This window comes from Lissotriton vulgaris, chromosome 11, assembly GCF_964263255.1.
Source record: "Lissotriton vulgaris chromosome 11, aLisVul1.2, whole genome shotgun sequence".
In the NCBI taxonomy this organism is placed as follows: Eukaryota; Metazoa; Chordata; class Amphibia; order Caudata; family Salamandridae; genus Lissotriton; species Lissotriton vulgaris.
In genome coordinates, this window is record NC_141699.1 from 24,033,310 (window position 1) to 24,051,809 (window position 18,500).

Here is an 18,500-nt window from a genome sequence, read left to right on the forward strand (position 1 = left end):
ATAGAGATGATAGTGAATCCCGGATTTGCTTAGGAGGTTTCCCAGTGGTTCTAAGTAGAGATTGAACAATGTGGGTGCAAGTATAGAGCCTTGAGGAACACCCTGACCTACCGCCACAGGAGAAGAGAGACTGTTCGCTATTTTGATCATTTGGGATCTGTCAGAGAGGAAGGATGCAAACCATTTAAGCACAGTGCCCTCCATGCCCATTCTCTGTTGAAGGATATTGAGGAGGGTGTTGTGATTGACAGTGTCAAAGGCTGCAGAAAGGTCAAGGAGAATTAGAAGACAGGACCCCCCCGAATCGAGTATCCTCAGCGCGTCATCAACCACTTGCAGTAGGGCTGTTTCAGTGCTGCAGTTTTGGATGAAGGCAGACTGGCAATTGTCAAGAAGATCATTGTCCTTGATATGACGAGAGAGTTGTTTTGCTACACATCTTTCTGTGATCTTCGCAAGGAAGGGAAGGTTAGTGATGGGGCAGAAGTTGTTGAGGTCCTTCGCATCAGCAATGGGCTTTTTAAGCAGAGGGGTGACCTGCCCAGTTTTGAAGGAGACAGGAAGGGAGCCTTGCCAGAGGGAGAGGTTGATCAGAGTGGTCCAATAGGAAAGGGAATGGGTATAGAAGTCCAAGGCAATGGCACTGGGGATAGGGTCAAGAGAATGGTTGGAGGGCTTTGTTTCGCGTATGCACTTGAGAAGGGCGTCTTCAGAGATGGGGTCAAAGCTCTGCCAAATGGCTGAGGATTTGCACTCCTCTGGAGGTGTAGGATGAGCGACCTGATCCACAAGTGATTTCACTTTTTCATCGAAGAAAATAGCGAAATCCGCTGCTCTCTTAGTAGAATCCTCCACCTCGGAGGATGGGGGAGAGCAGCTCGGAGTCTTGATGAGATCGAATAGTTTTTTGGGTCTATTTTTAGTGGAGTCAAGGAGGGTTTTGAAGTGTGTCGCTTTCCCAAGGAAGATGTGCTTATGGTACTTGGATCTTGCTGTGCGAAGCATGGCTAAATTGTCTGTGGAGGGCACTTGTCTCCATTGCTTCTCCAGGAATCTTAGCTGCTTCCTTTCCTCATAAAGGGATTTGTTGAACCAAGGTGCTGAGGGAGTGGGCCTTATCCTTTTGCTTTTGAGTGGAGCGACGTTATTAATTTCAGCTGCAAGAACAGTGAGGCATTGGGAGGTGAGATCGTCAACAGCTATGTTTGGGTCTAGCCTAGGAAGTGATAGCAAAGCTGATTCACAGAGGGGACCGACATCAACATTTTTGGCATCACGGAACCATGAGATGGCCCTCTTGGGTTGGCCAAGAGTTATAGAGTGTGAAAGTTGAAGAGAGAATGGGATGAGGTGGTGGTCAGACCAATCTACATGGATTGGGGTAGAGGTAGAAAGCATGCCTGCTTTAGAAATAACAAGGTCTAGGATTGCGCCCTTAGAGTGGGTTGGTTCAATGCAGTGTTGGATAAGATCGTTTGTAGAGAGGAAGGTGGCCAGAGAGTTCGCAGAGGAGTCTTGCGGTACGCCCCAGTGGAGATTGAAGTCACCCACAAAGGTCTGATTGTCACTTTGTGTGTATTGGTCGCTGATGAAGTCAGTGAGATCTTCTATAAACGAAGGGCCACTTCGAGGCGGGCGGTAAATGACATGGAATCTGAGCGGTGGACGGTGTTTCAATTGAAGCTCAAGAGAAAGGCATTCAAAGGTGAGGGAGGAACTGATTGGAGAAGCCTTAAGTTGGAGGGCGTTTCTAAAGATGACTGCAACACCTCCCCCCGTGTTGTCAGGTCTGTCATTCCTAAAAATGGAGTAATCTGTGGGGAATAGGAGATCAAACATAGAGTGAGAGGTATCTTTGAACCAGTGTGAGGAAGAGCATGTCAAGTTTGTGAAGGGTGATGGTATCGGAGATTTCAAGTTTGTGTTTTACTGCAGATCTGCAGTTGTGAAGCATACAGCGCAGCTTTGTCAAGACTGTTTTGGTGACGGGGCACTTGGGCTCTGAAGGGTAATCGGGATATTGTACTTATGTGGGGGTGCTCGGGAAAGTTTAGGTGGATGCTTTGTTCTGACAGAGGTGATGGTCGGAATAGTGTAGATAGTGGGGTTGCTAGGGTATGTCTGTTGAAGGAGTGTGGCGTTCAAGGGCTTGTGTGAGTTAAAGACGTTTGCAGACGAGAGGTTGGGCTTGGCTGTATTGGGGTGTAGGGGCGAGGTGCATCTCATGGGAATTTGGGAGGGAGTAGAGGTGCATGGATGGGTAGAGATCTTAGAGCATAAAAGTGAAATGGCAGCTGTAAGCTGGGAGATGGAGGTGATCAGAGAGCCTAGCGTATTTTCCAGTGAGAATGAGGCAGAGCACGGAAGGTTGGGTGGCTCGATTGAGACAAGGGGAGGTGGTATTGGTGGTGGAAGGCAGGGAGAGGTGGGGGGACAGGAGGTAAGTTGGGGAGAGGTGGGGGGACAGGAGGTAAGTTGGGGTGTGGTGTTCACAGGTGGAGTAAGTGAATTGGGCGTTGAGGGAGAGTTGTCATTGTTGGTGTTGCAAGACGGAGAGGAGTTAAGGACAAATTTAGAGGGAGAGACATCCGGAACACGGCGGTAGGGAAGTAGGAGGGGGGAGGCCTGAGTGGCGTCATGGGAATGTAGGAGGTTTGGGAGGAAGCGAGGTGCAGTGGTTGTGGAGGTCCTGTCAGGAGAGGTGGCAGTGAGGGAACGGTCATCTGGCAGAGTGAGGGGGGTTGAGAGAGAGGGAAGTTGTGGAAGGGAAGTTGTCCTGCTGGGCCCAAGGGAGGGAGATGGGAGGGGTTACTAGGAGGGGAAAGGGGGTAGTACAGCAGTACTGGAGGAGTAGGAGGGAGGAGAGAGATGCAGTGGGAATGTGGCGGAAACGGGATGAATGGCGAGGGGATGAAGGGGTGGAGAGGAGGGATGGAAGGAGGGATAAGGGGAGCATAGGGAAAGTTAATCGGGGGAGAGGGTTGGAGGAGAGGTGGACTAAGAAGGGGGTGATAGGGAGAAGTATGGGGAGGAGAAGAGATTTGAGTATCGCAATTGTACAGATGGGACGAGGAGCGTATTAGCTAGTGGATCGCGATTGTACAGATGGGACGAGGAGGATATTAGCTAGTGTATACTGCCTCAGTAATGTCAATCCACCTTCACGGGTGGATAGACAACAACATTATTATACACCTATAAAGAGTGCGGCCATTGGTACGTGGTGCCTGACCCTTTGGCCCCGGTCATGCTGATGTCTTGGGAATAGTGCGATTACTGAACATGCCAATACAGAGTAAAGGATGAGTGTGTGAGTGAGTGAAGGATACGTAGACACATCATTTCACCCCTGTGAAGACACACAGAGCACTTCCACCCTTACCCCAGCCGATGCCGTAGTAGTAGAGGTGCTTGCTCGCCTCTGACCCGAAGACCTTGATGACCATGCTGTAGAGGTGCAGTCCTTCCACCAGCATCCAGGCGAAGGCGCTCAGGAAGAAGAAATGCAGGAGAACAGCGAGGACTTTGCAAGGAAGCTGCAAGGAGGAGAGACACCAGTTAAATGACACTCTGGGCACAGTCATTACAATGCTCAGTCTGCCTGCTGAGTGAGTGCAGGTGTGTAGTGTCAATCTGGAAGTAATCTGCACGTAATCATCCATACATGCATGCTTCCTCCAAATCCCTGTTCAAAAGATTGCTTCAGTATCAAGCAACAGAGGACAGGCAGGGTCTTACACTCCAAAAGGAAAGGAGGGAGGTAGAAGCAGTGATTCATTCAGCTTCGGAAAACAACAATCTAATAATCGGGCAAGGGAGAGGAAGAAGGGGAAAGGGGAATAAAGGTGGAAGGATGGAAAGAGGGGAACCGAGCAGGAGGAAGAGGGGGCAAGGGGGTAAAAGGGCAATGTGATTTGCCCCCCCCCGCCCCCTCCTGATTATTAGAGGCTTACAATTGTCTGCTCAGAAAGTCCAAGTACAAACACAGCTAGGTAGAAATAACACTGATGCCAGGACTTGGGAACTATCCATGAAGTGGACAAAATTTTAAGTAAAATGTGCAAACAAGTTTTTATCAGTATGTCTGCATCTGAACTTCCAGACCTCTCAAGATCGTGAAAATTAATTCAAGGTTGGTTAGATGCCAGTGAGATCTCTCCAGTCATTAAGACTACATGATTCTATCCTCGGCCACAATTCTTGAACTAAGTAGGACTCCAGAAAGGAAAACCAAAGGTGGTGATGGACGGAGCGTTGACAATACAAACACTCACCCCCAATCAACTGATCTGGGTTTAATCCATCACCGTTCTTTAGCTCACTCCGCCCCCCAGTTCAGACATGGCCATATGCAAATCAGTCTGACCCTGTGCCTCATGGGAACAGTCCAGCCCGAACTGCCAAGCCATGTCTTTCCTGGACCGGAAACAAGCATCCTGGGACCGGTTTCATAATCCAGAGAGGCCCTGGGCTTAACTGCTTGATCTGTGATAACCACCGATGCCTTCTGGTGATTCGTTCACATCCTAGGATACGTTCAACAGATTTGTGCACCACTAACGAGAGCCGACCGGAGAAGGAGGCGTTAGCATTTACTGTGGAGTACCACAAGACTCATTCCTCAGCCTTACACTCTGCATGACTCATCTCGTAGTCCTCGTCCAATCGCACTACAGCAACATCATCTCCTACCCCGACGACACTCAGCTCGTCCTCTCACTCTCAATAAACTGCACCTTAATGAAGACTAACTTCCACAACTGAATGAAGAACGTCGCAACTTGGTTGAAAGAAAATTGCCTGAACCTCAACATGGACAAAGCAGAAGTTCTGAACTTCGGCAGACACACTGCCCTTTGGAGCGACTCATGGTGGCCAGAAGAGCTCAGATCCACCCCCACACTGAAAGATCACACCCGCAACCTCAGCATCATACTTGACAACGAACTCTCGATGAAATGACAGGTCAACGCCATCAGCTCAGCCTGCTTCCACATAATCTGCATGCTCCGCGAAATCTTCAGATAGCTTCCCATCAGCACCAGGAAAACAGTAATGCAGGCCCTCATCACCAGCCGGCTCGAATACGGCATAGAAATTTATGCCAGCACCTCCAAAGAGATCTTGCAAAGACTCGTGACAATCCAGAACGCAGCAGCGAGACTGATCCTCACCTGCCCAAGAGGACGCACATCACCCAGCACCTGAAAGACCTCCACTGGATCCCTGTCCAGAAGAGATGCCAGTTCAAGTTCCTGATCCAACCATACAAAGCTGTCTACAACCAAGGACCAGAATACATGAACCACCGCCTGATCTTCCACCAATCCTCCAGAAACCTCCTCTCAACACACCTCGTCCTCGCTCAGACACCATGTATCCACCTCTCTGGAGGATGCTCCTTCTCCCCCCTCGCTGCCAAAACCTGTAACACCCTCTCCCTCCACCTCCACACATTTTCTGTCACTGATCCACTTTCAGATGGGACTTAAGAACTGACTCTCAAACTGATACATGCATTACAGTGCCTGGATAGCCCCCGGGTGAACCGCACAATGCAAATACTCCTTGATTGATTGGCTCATCAAATCCCATGAGTCTGGGGTCTGACTCACTTTGGGCCTCCAATGGCATCTGGGATTGAGTACTGTGCACAAACACACATGCACATCTCCTAGACTTGTAGCAACTGTGCAAAAGGTGCTGTTTAAGCAGTTGTCTCCTATCATTCCATCTCAAAGTCTACAAACACAAGATGGGGGAAGGAGAACCTTGCTCTCATGAGTATCAACACGGTCCGAGGAACTCTTTATGTGAGTTTATACTAGAAAATACTTTGGAAGTGATCACCCAGTCATGAGATTGTGGCATGCCCCTTGCAGCTCCCGGATATTCCAGGGCCAGCCGTTAGCGACAGACATGGATGTTAAATTAGGAATATTTCTACGGTGCACGTTCGCCACAAAGCTTCATGGTGCTAAGGTAGTCTAACCTTGAGATAATCAATGCAGTGATAGCTTGAGTGAGTTCCTTGAAGGAAAGGAGTTTACTGATGTTTCTGTTTTTACAGAGTTATAGGAAATAGGAGGAAATTACAACCCATAACTGAGGTTTCATAGACAAATTAGCATTCAACAGTACTCCGAGGCTTTTAACTGATTCCTTGGGCAGAAGAGGAGAGTCTATTGCCGCTGAAAGGAGGACTTTGTGTTTGTTTCTGGTTATGATAATCTCAGTATTATGGGAATTCAGTTTAAGTTGGTTGTCATTCATTCAATCACAAATAAACAACATCGTGTTTTGGAAAGAAGTTTGAATACCCGGGAGTGGTCGATAGTGGAGATCGATTGCAAATCATCTGCGTAATTGTAAACTTTGACCTTCATTTGGTTCCAGGAATGCACCAGCAGATAAATATATAGATCAAAAAGGTAGGGGGACAAGGAAGATTCCTGAGGAACACCACAAGTCAGCATGACCTTAGGGGAGCAGGTGGTGAAAAGCCTGACCGCCTTGGACTGGTCCTTCGGGAACAAAATAATGTAGTCCAGTACACTGCCCTGGAGACCTGCGGCCTCGACATGGTCCACCAGAATATCATGGTCAATCATGTCAAAAGCCGCTGAAAGATAAATAGGCACCAATGCCTTGGTGGTATCCAGGATTTACAAGGAACGTCGTTACAACGACTTTCGCTGGAGGGCGCTCTAGGATAGGGGATAGTTTAATTTACTATCCAACACCTTCCCTACTATCCACAGGGACTGGAGTTGGAATAGTAAATTAAACTATTCACTATCCAGCGCCCCCCAACGCAAGTCATTGCAACGACTTGATTTGTTAAACCTGCGTCGTAAAGGTACACGTTGTAACGGTAGCGTTGTACCGTCATACATCCTTTGGTGGACAAGATATCATATTAGTCACGTTTGCGATGGATTAACTCTGTATGGAGGAGTGGAGGCAGACATTTTGTGTTCAGTCTTATGGGAAGTTAAAATAGATGTAATTAAAGGGAACGGCTGCAGCCAATCAGGAGTTGTCACCACTGTTTGATAACTCTTTACTACTTGTAGGAGGACAGCAAGGAACAGCAGCCATAAAATTAAAGACAATTTGAAAACCAATTAAATTTCCCGCTGTGTTTTGTGTTTCTGGAACATATCACAAATTTCCATTATCGCTAATGAGGCAACGGAGAGCCTTGCTGTGTCTTACGTTGTGTCTTACGCTCTGTCTTACGCTCTGTCTTACGCTGTTGTTTCACAAAGACCCTAGATTAAGGAACTTCTATAGGCAAAAATAGAATGTAAAATGGTATATTCACACTCTGAAGCTTCAAGAGAAATATTTGCTAGACCTTCAAGCGACTTTGGACATCTATGAAATGCATCAACTTTTTTAACGTTTTGGGGGTTACAATTCTTTTCTATGAAAATTTTTGTTTCTGAAATTTCAGTCTGCATTAACATAATGTGAAACCCTTTTTTATATTGCCATTTTTTAGACGGGTGTAGCTGAGGTCTTTGAGGTTCTTTTACAAATTACGTATTAATCATAACCTTATAAAACATTGATATGTAGTCCTACTCGATATCGCGATGCAGGCACACAGTCTAAGAAAGAAATATACATTGTAGGTTTGCAGACAATCTATAATTCATCACCTCCCACTGGGACATTTGAGGGTCATTCGTGCTGTCGGCTCTGTGGATTCTTTTGCGTCGGGTTTGTGTTACTTTTTTCACGCAAACCTGACCCAAAGTGTTATGGTGGGATTTACAATCCATCGCTGGATTGTACCCCACACTAGTGCAGAGCTGCGTTATGCACCACCTTGCGTTACTGTGATTGCATGAGCGTTACATGGGCATTCTCAGGCAGCTACACTTGGGTTTTGATGCAAACACCGATCTACATCAAGTATCGTACACAGAGATTTTCAAGAAAATCCTGCGCCTCACTCAGGCAGGAGTACAAAGGAGCAGTGGCGTAGCAAGGTCACGGGGTACCCAGTGTGGAAAATGTCTTGCCATCCCCGCCCAGGTTGAAATGATTAAAATAAGGAAAAAAAAGATAGTTACACATATTTTTGCCGTTTTGTCACTCCCCTCAGTGACATTTTGTCAGCCCACTCAGAGATGACATCCGTAGTTGCCCACACCCGCCACACTCCCTTCCTACGCCACTGCAAAGGAGAAATGTTTTAAATTCTCTTCTTTTTTCCCACTTTGCATTTTTGCTGTTTTGTACACCACATGTACAAATGAGAAACGTACCTTAAAGTACAGTTTTTGTACTGAAAGTAGCCCTTCTCTTGCAGACCCCCTTGCGCTCTGGTGCATGGCCATCTAAAGTGCGTCCATGCAGCACTGTGCCACATCTTAGTTGGTTTGGCGCTGTTCTCCTCTCTCCCGTCAATGCAACGCAGAACAGCAACTTCACTTCCTGCCCTGCGTGGTAGGATATCTATATAAATCTGAGCCACTGTTCATTAACACAGGAACGAAATGTAGGGGCATATCTACAAAGATGTGACAGAGCACGGCGTTAGCCTTCTTGGCGTAACGCAGCACTCCCCCACTTCTGAAAGGCAGGTCTGCACCGTATTTACAACAATATGATGCAGCCCTGTGTTTCCCCCTGCGCTGGAGCTAATTTCAGCTGCCTAGCGCCAACGCAGGCACCCTTGCACCATGATGCAAGGAAGACTGCGCCGCGGAAATGAGTGTTTATGTGCAGGAAGGTGTTCCTTCCAGCACATAAACAATCTTAAATGGCGAGTTGTAACTTCTATGTGTGCTGCTTCATTTTTAAAATGATTGTTTATGTGCAGAAAGGACACCTTCCTGCACATAAACAATCATGCATGGCGTTTGCTGTTTCTATGGGCGCTGTACAATGCAGCACACATGGAAACAGCAAAAACTAGGAGAAATAAAGCATTTCTCCTCATTTCGCCAGGTTAAAACCAGGTTTTACCTGGTACTAATTCTGGCGCTGCCTCCTATTTACGCAACTCTTGTAAATAGGAGGCAGAGTCAAAATCAATGGGTGTTGCAGTGGAACATCCGCCGCAACACCCATTGCCCTCCCATTTCATGCTAAATGCAGCATGAAAGGGGGCCTTATTTACAAGCAGCATTAAGCAACGTTAAGTGTCTTAACACTGCCTTGTAAATAAGGCAGTGCCCCTTTCGCCACAGAAACATCTTTAAAAGGGAAGTTCCTGTGATGATAGGGGCTTGTAAATATGCCCTGTATAATAATCTCAGGAGAGGTGAAATTTTGCCGGAATAAAAGCGATATTGTTTTATTTCTCAGTATATGTCGTGATCGTCATGAGTGGCTTCTTGGCTCTAGAGACAGATACAGTGTACGTTTACAGTGGCACCATGGTACTATTACCCAAAAAAGATGTATTCCCAATGCTAATAGAAGGCAGAGGAGTTTGATCTATCTGGGGTGCTCAGGCAGTACATTCCAGGTGTTAGTGGCTAAGATGGGGAAAGCTCAGACCCTGACTTGTTTTTTTGGGTGTTGGGCACCTTAAGTTGCTGGTCAGGAAAGGAATGAATGGAGCCTGCAGTCATACATCTCTCAAAACACTTTGAGGCCCATTACGATGGCCAGCGGGTTATGGCCGGCGGGCTATGCCCGCCCGTCACAGCATCGTAGCATGAAACTGACCGCCCATGTTGAGGCGGTCCCACCATGCAGATTAAGATGCGCCTGCCAAACTGGCGGGCGCATCCCGCATTGTTTACATTGTGGTGGGCGGTGCTGTTAGCAGCACCCGCCGCAATGTAAAAAATGCATGTTGTGCATTTATATGCACAATGTGGCAGGCACCGCGTGGTGCCTGCCACCTTGTGCATGCAAATGCAGAGGGTACCTATGGTACCCCCCATGTGCATCCCATCCCCTCAACACTCTGGGGGCCTGCAACGGGCTCCCAACCACAGAATTTGTATGCCTCTCCATGGCAGTAACGCCGCCATGCTATTTTAGAAAGAAAGGGGCCCCTGCCTAAAAGGATAAACCCTGGCAAGGAAACTACATGTGGGGTAAGAGAGGACAAATGTTCACCGGGTGCTGTGCTTGTTAAACTAAAGAGAAAGAAAACTCAACGCTAATGACTATATGGACACTAAAATTGTATTGATATATTCTGATATTTTATTGTTTTTTATATCAACTTTTTATAGAAAATATATATATATTTTTTGTATTATTATAACTTAGTACATAAAAAGTTCATTACATATAACACAATATTTGTGAATAATGACAAAAAGTCCAATTAATTTATAAAATACAGAAGTGCATTCCCATTTCAACGCAATTAAAGGTGTCTGGCCAGACGCCCGCTCCATGTCTCCATATCTCTATCCTAAAAATGGAGCGCATTTGGAAGTATTGACGAGTTCAAGACTCCTTTAATTGCATCAGAAGCTCAAGTTCAGTTGGAACATCATGTTCGAATAAGTAGATTCGAGTGGGCGGCGCCATTGTTCTCTAGTTACATTTCCCATCTTCCTGTGTTTCTTACCTACTGGAACAAAGCAGGCCTCTTACCAGAGTGAATTTACAGCTACTTGTACCATATTCTGGGTTACTTCCACTATTGAGAAAATTAAGGATTGAAGTTGTTTGCCCTCCTCATCCGATTGAAGTTAACATAATTGTGCATGAATACAGACTTCCTGAAGAAGGCTCACGCCGAAAAGCGTTGAAATGGGAATGCACTTCTGTATTTTATAAATTAATTGGACTTTTTGTCATTATTAACAAATATTGTGTTATATGTAATGAACTATTGTATGTACTAAGTTATAATAATACAAAAAAATATATATATATTTTCTATAAAAAAGTTGTCCATATAGTCATTAGCGTTGAGTTTTCTTTCTCTTTAGTTTAACAAGCACAAAACCCAGTGCAATTTTGTCCTCTCTTACCCCACAGGTAACGCCGCCATGGACAGGCTGCCCCCCACCTGCATCGGTATATGGATGGCGGTGTCTTGCAGACACCAACTCCATATCATGCCGCATTTCAGCTCGGTCGACAAGTCGACTTGCGGAAATGCGGCGGACGGTCTTTACGTCCGCGGCGGACACCCTAGCCATACTAATATTGCGGGGGGTCTTTCAGGTATGGATGGCGGGCAGATCGCCCACGCCGGGCTAGCTTTGGCTACCGCAGGCCCATTGAGGGTGATCCACCCACCATCGTAATAGGCCTCTTAGTGAGGACGTGGGTCTGGTACTGAAAAACTGTCAGCGGACCATGTCATGTATTAGTTATTAGTGTCAGTGGAATAAAGTTATGCAAAATTATAACACATGTGACTTTAGCATGAACACAACAGGAATGTGGCCCTGGGCTATATGCACACACACTCTATGACCCAGCTTGGAAGTGTATATATGTACACTCCAGGTCTCTTTTATATGTAGGTGGCAGCAGTGTGTACCTCATAAAAAGTTGGGTGTCATGTATGTTTGCCTCAGAATTCCTTCAAAGCAAGCAGCCTCATGTAGAGTTGCTTTCAACTGTGTGAGGTGTTCTTTCAGTAGCCCCAGTAAAAAAAACGTAAATGCTGGGACTCTCCTCAAGAGGCCACTGCAGCTTGCACCACTCATTGACCCTATCAGTGCTACCAATGAATGTACCAACATAACTCTTAACCATCACACTCCTACAAGTGACAATTCAGCCTACTCCAGGCCCCCAAAGCCATAAGAATGTCTTGGGCAGGAGGAATCAGTCATTTATAATGCATACTGAGTTAATAAACAACTGTTGGTGTGCTAATCTTTAAATTAGACATACAGCGCCACCATGTGGCGGACTGTTATGAGTGCCGATGTTGACAATAGGGGTGTGGGGAGCACCAGAAACCACCGGCTCAAATGAAGCACTGGATAGCCCATTCGAGAGGGAATTGCTGTGATAATATTTTATTTTCATTGCCGCCCTGAATACTGTGTCAAAATAACGTGCCCATTGAATGGTGATTCAAAATTGTGTTTAAAAATTTACACAAGGATCTGAATTTTGGGTTGCGCATCGATTACCCACATTCACAGTTTTCTCCTGACAGATTTCACCATAAAACCCTAAGGAAATGCATCAGGATATAATGCTAAGACATTAACCCATTTTGTGCTGATGACGAGCCCAGGCACGTCATGCAGCACAATGCTCGTGTGCTGGTGACGAGCCTGGGCTCGTCATGAGCTGTGGAACGCTCATACGTGGGGATAATTCCCCCGTTGTTCTGAGCGTTCCATTGCGCGGGCGTGGTCATGAAGAGCCCAGGCTCGTCACCAGCACACGAGCACCGTGCTGCATGACGAGCCCGGCTCGTCATGAGCACCGCGCCGAGTGCGGGGACCCCGTCCCCCCGTGCAGCGGGGGAATTAGCCCCGCAACGGAGGGGTTAATGCAAAACATGTAGTAACAGGGGTGGTAAACACCCATTCAACATGTTAGGCTTTATTCCGAAGTATGGAACTCAGGTGGGATTAATTATGTTACCCATTAAATACCGCCACATTAGAGTAGTGGTAATTACCATGCGCACTAATTATCACCTGGATTATATATAACTGGGAACCACGGTCTTAGTCTCCAAATCGCTCTTTATTTATTCAGTGTTTTATATAGCGCGGACATGACCCACTTAGGGTATCAAGGCGCTTCACAATTCCATAGCCTTAAACTTTTGACAGCAGGTTTGACAGAACCTTTAGGCAAAAATAATAAGTGTAAATAATCAATTTGAGTGTGAGACATTTGTGCTAACAAAAACAAACATAAATGCCCTAACGATTACTAGCGATCGGTTTGCATTATAAAAGTGAGTGAACTAGAAGGTATTTTAACAGTGCCTGGTCTGCTGTTAATATGGGAGGAATTTGAAGGCAAATTATCAAGGACGGCATTACAAATTATCGCCGGTTTAGCGGCAGAAAACTGCCACTAAAGCAGCGATAATGGGCTTGATAATATGCCCTTGAGAATTTCAATAGAAGTCCATGTTCTGGTGTGAACCTGGGCTTCTATTGGAATTCACAAGGGCATATTGTGGTGATATCAAACATAGGTACCTCCCTTACAATAAATTAGTCTAATTTTATGGTCATCAACCCCATGTAGTTCACCTATTTGTCTAACTGCTGTAATAACCTCAAACCTATAACAAATTTTCACCTTTACTTTTGTCCTGACAAAACTAATTACATATTATAAACAACAGGGGGAAGTGAAGTGTGTGTAGTGTGGTGTTGTGTAGTGACCGGTCTCATCTAGGTTGTCCTGCAGTCAACAGGGCTGTCTTTGCTTTTGCACTTTAACCTCTTCCATGCATCGGACCGCCCCCAGCCGTCTGACGTCACGGTGGGCGTGTGCCCGCACAGCGGGGAAATGTGTGCCACATGGAAGCGGTTAAAATCATTGAGGGCAGCTAAATAGATAAACAACAGCTTTCATAAATATTCATGTTGCACAAAGACCAAAAGGCTCGCCTGTTGTGTCAAATGCCCTGCCTACGGTAACCTTGTAGACCAGAAATACCCAAAGTGCTCCTGCAGCCCTCCTGACCTTTGCATGTGGCCCCCTGGTGAGCAGCAGCACGTGTGCTGTATACCCCACTGAGCACTAACATTCAGAAAGCTATTAAATGCAAGCATTTATTTCCACATTAGCAAAAGTAAAGGCAAAGAAGCATTTTTAAACACATTATGCAACCAGCATGTAAAAAAATGATAAACTGTGTTCCAAATTCACAGAACTGAATTTCATTAACATGCAGAAGTGTTTCAATTTAGTGCATCAGAATATATTACTGCATTGAGAGGCATTTATTAAAAGGGAGAGTTTTCAAACATGAACTTTAAAACATTCAAATACAAGAGAAGGTTTTGTACAGAGCACATCCTGAACTCATGTATTTAGAGGTGCACTATATGTGATAATGAAGAAAGAGTAGGCAAAGTTAAATAAAACAAGTGTCATGGATCACACAGTTTGGTTAAATGGGGAAGCTGGGACTGATTTAAGGTTTTCTGGTTTCACACAGTGCAATTCAGCTAGACGAGTATCTTTTTACCTCTCACATTTTACAACAAAAGTTAATATTTGCCCTTAATATTTGGTGTGCGAGGTTGGAGCACGTGTGGTAGACAGAAGCCACATGAAGGCTCGGTACACTCTGGGCTCGAGGATCCAAGGGAATGCAATTTGAGTTAGAGCCAGGCATGTCAATCAAACTTGGCTTGAGTCCCCAGTGGCTCGCCCACCTCTATCAGAGAATGGCCATTAAGGGGGCAGAAGTAGTAAAGTTATGATTTAACCCTCAAACACTCCTACTCACTGTTTACACCATGTATATTACTTCTACTATGTCTGACTTACTCCACCCCATCGCTCACCCATCTGGCATCAATGCAGCCTTTGGTCACCTTATTATTTGCCCCTATTTGCGAGTTCTCATGCGGTAGACCATGCTTAGAGATATGTTTAGAACTTAGTGAACAGTCAGCAGATTTGCTGAGTGAGATAAACCCAAAGCCTCTACCGCTCAGACAGAGGACTGTCTGCCATGTTTTGACGTCCCCACTAGCCTGACAGTGAGTTCTGTGTAGGCCTGGGCGGAGTTCACGGAAGTGACCAAAAAACTTTGCCAGGCTACGCGGCGTTCCGCAAGCGGCAGAGTGAGTTTGGTCATGCCGTTCGCGTTGATTTTCATCGCCAGCTATTTATCCCACACTGTAAAATAAGCACAAACAGCACCATGCACAGCGCACGAGGGCGCTGCTTCTTTTCTTGCTGCTCGTGTAGATTTTCTAACCGAGCGGCTGCTTCTCAACGTGAACGGAAGGTTTCTCAAAGCGAGGGGTAGCGACCATCTGCTACCACCCGTGTTGAGAAATGTGACTGCCCACGTTGAGAAATCTCACCGGGAGGTGGATTTTCCGCGCTCACACTCACCAACTTAACGTTGGTGAGCTCAAGAGAGGAAAAAACTCTGTTCCACGGAAAATACTCCGTTTCTGACCTCCGCGTGCTCCACTATATTTGGAAAACTCCACAAAGTCTCAATCTAGTGCACACGTTCTGAAATGTAACCACAATTAAGACAAACAAAATGTACTCTAAAATCAATCAATCAATCAATCAGGATTTATAAAATGCTGTTAATAACCAGATTGGGTATCCGGGTGCTTGCGGGTGCCGGACGGCTCATTCGAACAGCAAGGTCTTGAGGGACTTTTAGAATTCTGGAAGTGAGGTGGTGGCCCAGAGCTGTGTGGGGAGGCCGTTCCAGGTCTTTGCAGCGATGTAGGTGAAGGAGCGTCTTCTGATTTAGTAGATGCGTGGAATGTTGGCCAGTAATAGGGAGGCGCAGCATTGTCTTCTTGAGAGTTGGGGGAAGTTCAGGCGGTGGGTTGTCCAGGTGGGTCTTTTGGCGTGTAGAGCTTTGTGTGTGGGTCAGCAGCTTGAACTGGCATCTCTTCTGCACAGGGAGCCAGTGGGGTTGCCTGAGGTGGGGTGTGATGTGGGTTCATTGGGGGAGATCTAGGACGAGTCTGGCAGTGGCGTTCTGTATGGTTTGCAATCTCTGTAGAAGGTGATCGCGAATCCTATGAAGAGAGCGTTGCCATAGTCCAGTCAGCTGGTGATGAGGGCCTGTGTCACGTAAAAAACTTAAGCAAAAGGAAGAATTCCAACATGATTGCAGTGACCTATCTATAGCAATTCAGCCGCCATTCTGCCACTTGTAAGCAGTAAGATAACGGAAAATTATACATACTTTGAGTGTCAGATGGTTCACACCCGCATACCTGTTTCGGCAACAGGGCTTGTGTTCAATATAACAGCAAGGCGGGCTACTCTTGCCATTTGAGACCAGCGGCTCTGATAAGTTTAGCGAGTGAATGCTAAGTGCTTTCCTTCTCAGTAGCCTTCAGTTGGAATCTGCAATGTGCACAGATTCTCCTGTTGTTGTCTCGTGGAGAAATTCCCCTCTAACCCATCATTCTTTGTGTTCAGCTTTGATAGGATTATTTCACTGCTGTTAAAGCCCTCAGAATAAACAATTACCAGACAATGGTGTGATGCTCTTTCAATTATTTTCATGCTGTTCTTTTGAACAACAACAATAAATGAGACACAGTTATCACCCTTCTTTAAACTCTTCAGAAATCAGTAACAAATTATGTAAAAAAGAACAGTTGGCAATTAAATTAAATACTGTAAATATATTCAAGCAATACTTGATTATCATGTTACAGAACATAATAATATAAACAAAAGTGGTTATTCACAAAGGTAACTTACACTTGTGAGAAATTTACATTGGTTAAGTGACACACTTTTCTGTAGCATTACTATTTTGGGCTATTCACAAAATCCGAGTGGAAGGTTACTCAAAATTGTAGACTTACACATCCCCACCCCCTGCAAAAAGGATGAAGCCAAATTTTCAAGTATAAGTTACTACTGTCAAAAATACAGTAATAAGTCCAGCACCACATATAGCCAACCAGTGGATGTGCAACACCCTCTCATGGACAATAATGGAGGTAGGGACTTAAAATAAAACCTCATATGAAATAATGTTTAATTAATTATCATTCTTAAAAATAGTTTCAAATATAAATAAATATAATGCAATGGGTTAGAAATCTAAAAATAAAACATTTATTATTTCATGACTACATATTGTAATGTACAAATTAATGTAACACAGATCTTATCGACATATAATTAAAACAATGTAAATTAATTCTATACATAATTTTTAATAATCATTAGGGCAAAATAAAAAAGTTTTGTTTTTTCTTCAGATGGTAATTTATTTTTTAATTTAAACTTCAGAAAATATTTTTATTAAATTAATTCAATATTTAATTAAATTTTATTTTAATAGTGAAGTAGCAATTTATATTATGTTCTACGTTTAAAATAAATATATAAAATTAACTTACATTATTATTTAGGGGAGAGAAGTTGCCCTAACAGGTAGGGCAGTCAACCTCAAATCTGAGGAACCGTATTCTGCTGACAAACTATGCCCGGGTTGTCAAATTTAGCACAACTCTGATACTGTGTATAATAAGTTACCAATGCAAAAGCATTACACAATGAAAATACTACTTTGTACACTATTTTCCCCAGCACTAGAGTGACAAACTGGTAACCACATGGTCTACCTGGTGTCTCTCCCATTCAAGGGAGTCCTTTTCTCTACCCAGGCTACTTAGGAACAATCACTATGGAGAAACATTATGGAAAATAGGGTCATTCCACTAGAACATGTCAGTAGACTATAAATATTGTCAAATCCATGAAAACCTATTTGTTGTAATCACATTGGTTTGGCCAATATTTTAAAATGCACAATATATCACTATTCTTTTCTATAGACTCCACCACATTGTTTGAACTGTTAGCCCCGCCTCACTTGGTTGAACCTTTAGCCCTCCCCTCCACCAGGGTAGGTTGTGTCTAGCTGCCTTCCTGTGGCATGGCAAAGGCAACTGACAGAAATACCGTAAAAGTAAGGCAATATCAACATATTAATATTTTAGCCTTGACAAATGTGTAACCAGTGGTAACAAGGTTACCACAAATGTATCCTGCAAATTTATAGAGGTGCTTCACTGTAACCTTTAAATGCTGGTAACATTTCCAGTAATTACTGTGACATGTCACAATAATGACAGTGTTAAATAAGGTGGAGCTGTAAACATGTTGGTTAATCTCATTGTTGGCCAAGACCGTCGGGCATTTTGGCATTGCCAGATGGGCAAACAAAGCGATACAAAAGGGGATGATGGACGGAGAGTTTGAGCAAATCAAACACTCATCCCCAGTCAACTGATCTGGGTTTAATCCATCACCATTCTTTAGCTCACTCAGCCACCCCAGTTCAGACATGGCCATATGCAAATCAGTCTGACCATGTGTCTCATGGGAACAGTCCAGCCCGAACTGACAAGCCATGTCTTCCCTGGACCGGAAACAAGCTTCCGAGGACCGGTTTCGGATTCATAATCCTCATCAGCCAGGCTATCTTGAATCCAGTGGCCAAGTGAGCAAGGGACTCACGTCTGAGCATACCCTGCCAACTGCCCTGCCAACAGATGGGCCACCCTAACACGTTAGCCTGTGGCCCATTTTTCTTTTGTCCAGGGTGCCTATTTTTTGCCCTAACCAGTTTTGGCAGCACCCAACCTGATTTGTTACTGCACAATCACTAAGTCGTGCAGGCTCCGTAAGGGGCATCTGAGCCCAGAACAGTGGTCACTGTCTCCGTTGCGTCAACAGCACTGGAGAGGAAGTTGCAGCACGGTGGTGTCATCAAAAGTAATAACTCAGTGCTGAATTTGAGCTGGTAGTTTCAGGTGCTCTGCACTAGCACTTAATTGTCAACACCGGTACTTATGACAGTCTGCCACATGGTGGTGCTGCCTGTCTACTTTAGA

General features: G+C 45.0%; 1 protein-coding gene across 1 annotated transcript in view; it reads right to left on the reverse strand.

Annotated features, from left to right (window-relative positions):
- Window positions 1-18,500, reverse strand: part of ADGRD1 (adhesion G protein-coupled receptor D1) — a 722,099-nt gene that overhangs the window by 217,624 nt on the left and 485,975 nt on the right. The window contains exon 9 of the mRNA XM_086942663.1: window positions 3,383-3,536. Within this exon, the coding sequence (XP_086798789.1) occupies window positions 3,383-3,536 (154 nt within the window). The remainder of the gene's footprint in view (window positions 1-3,382; window positions 3,537-18,500) is intronic.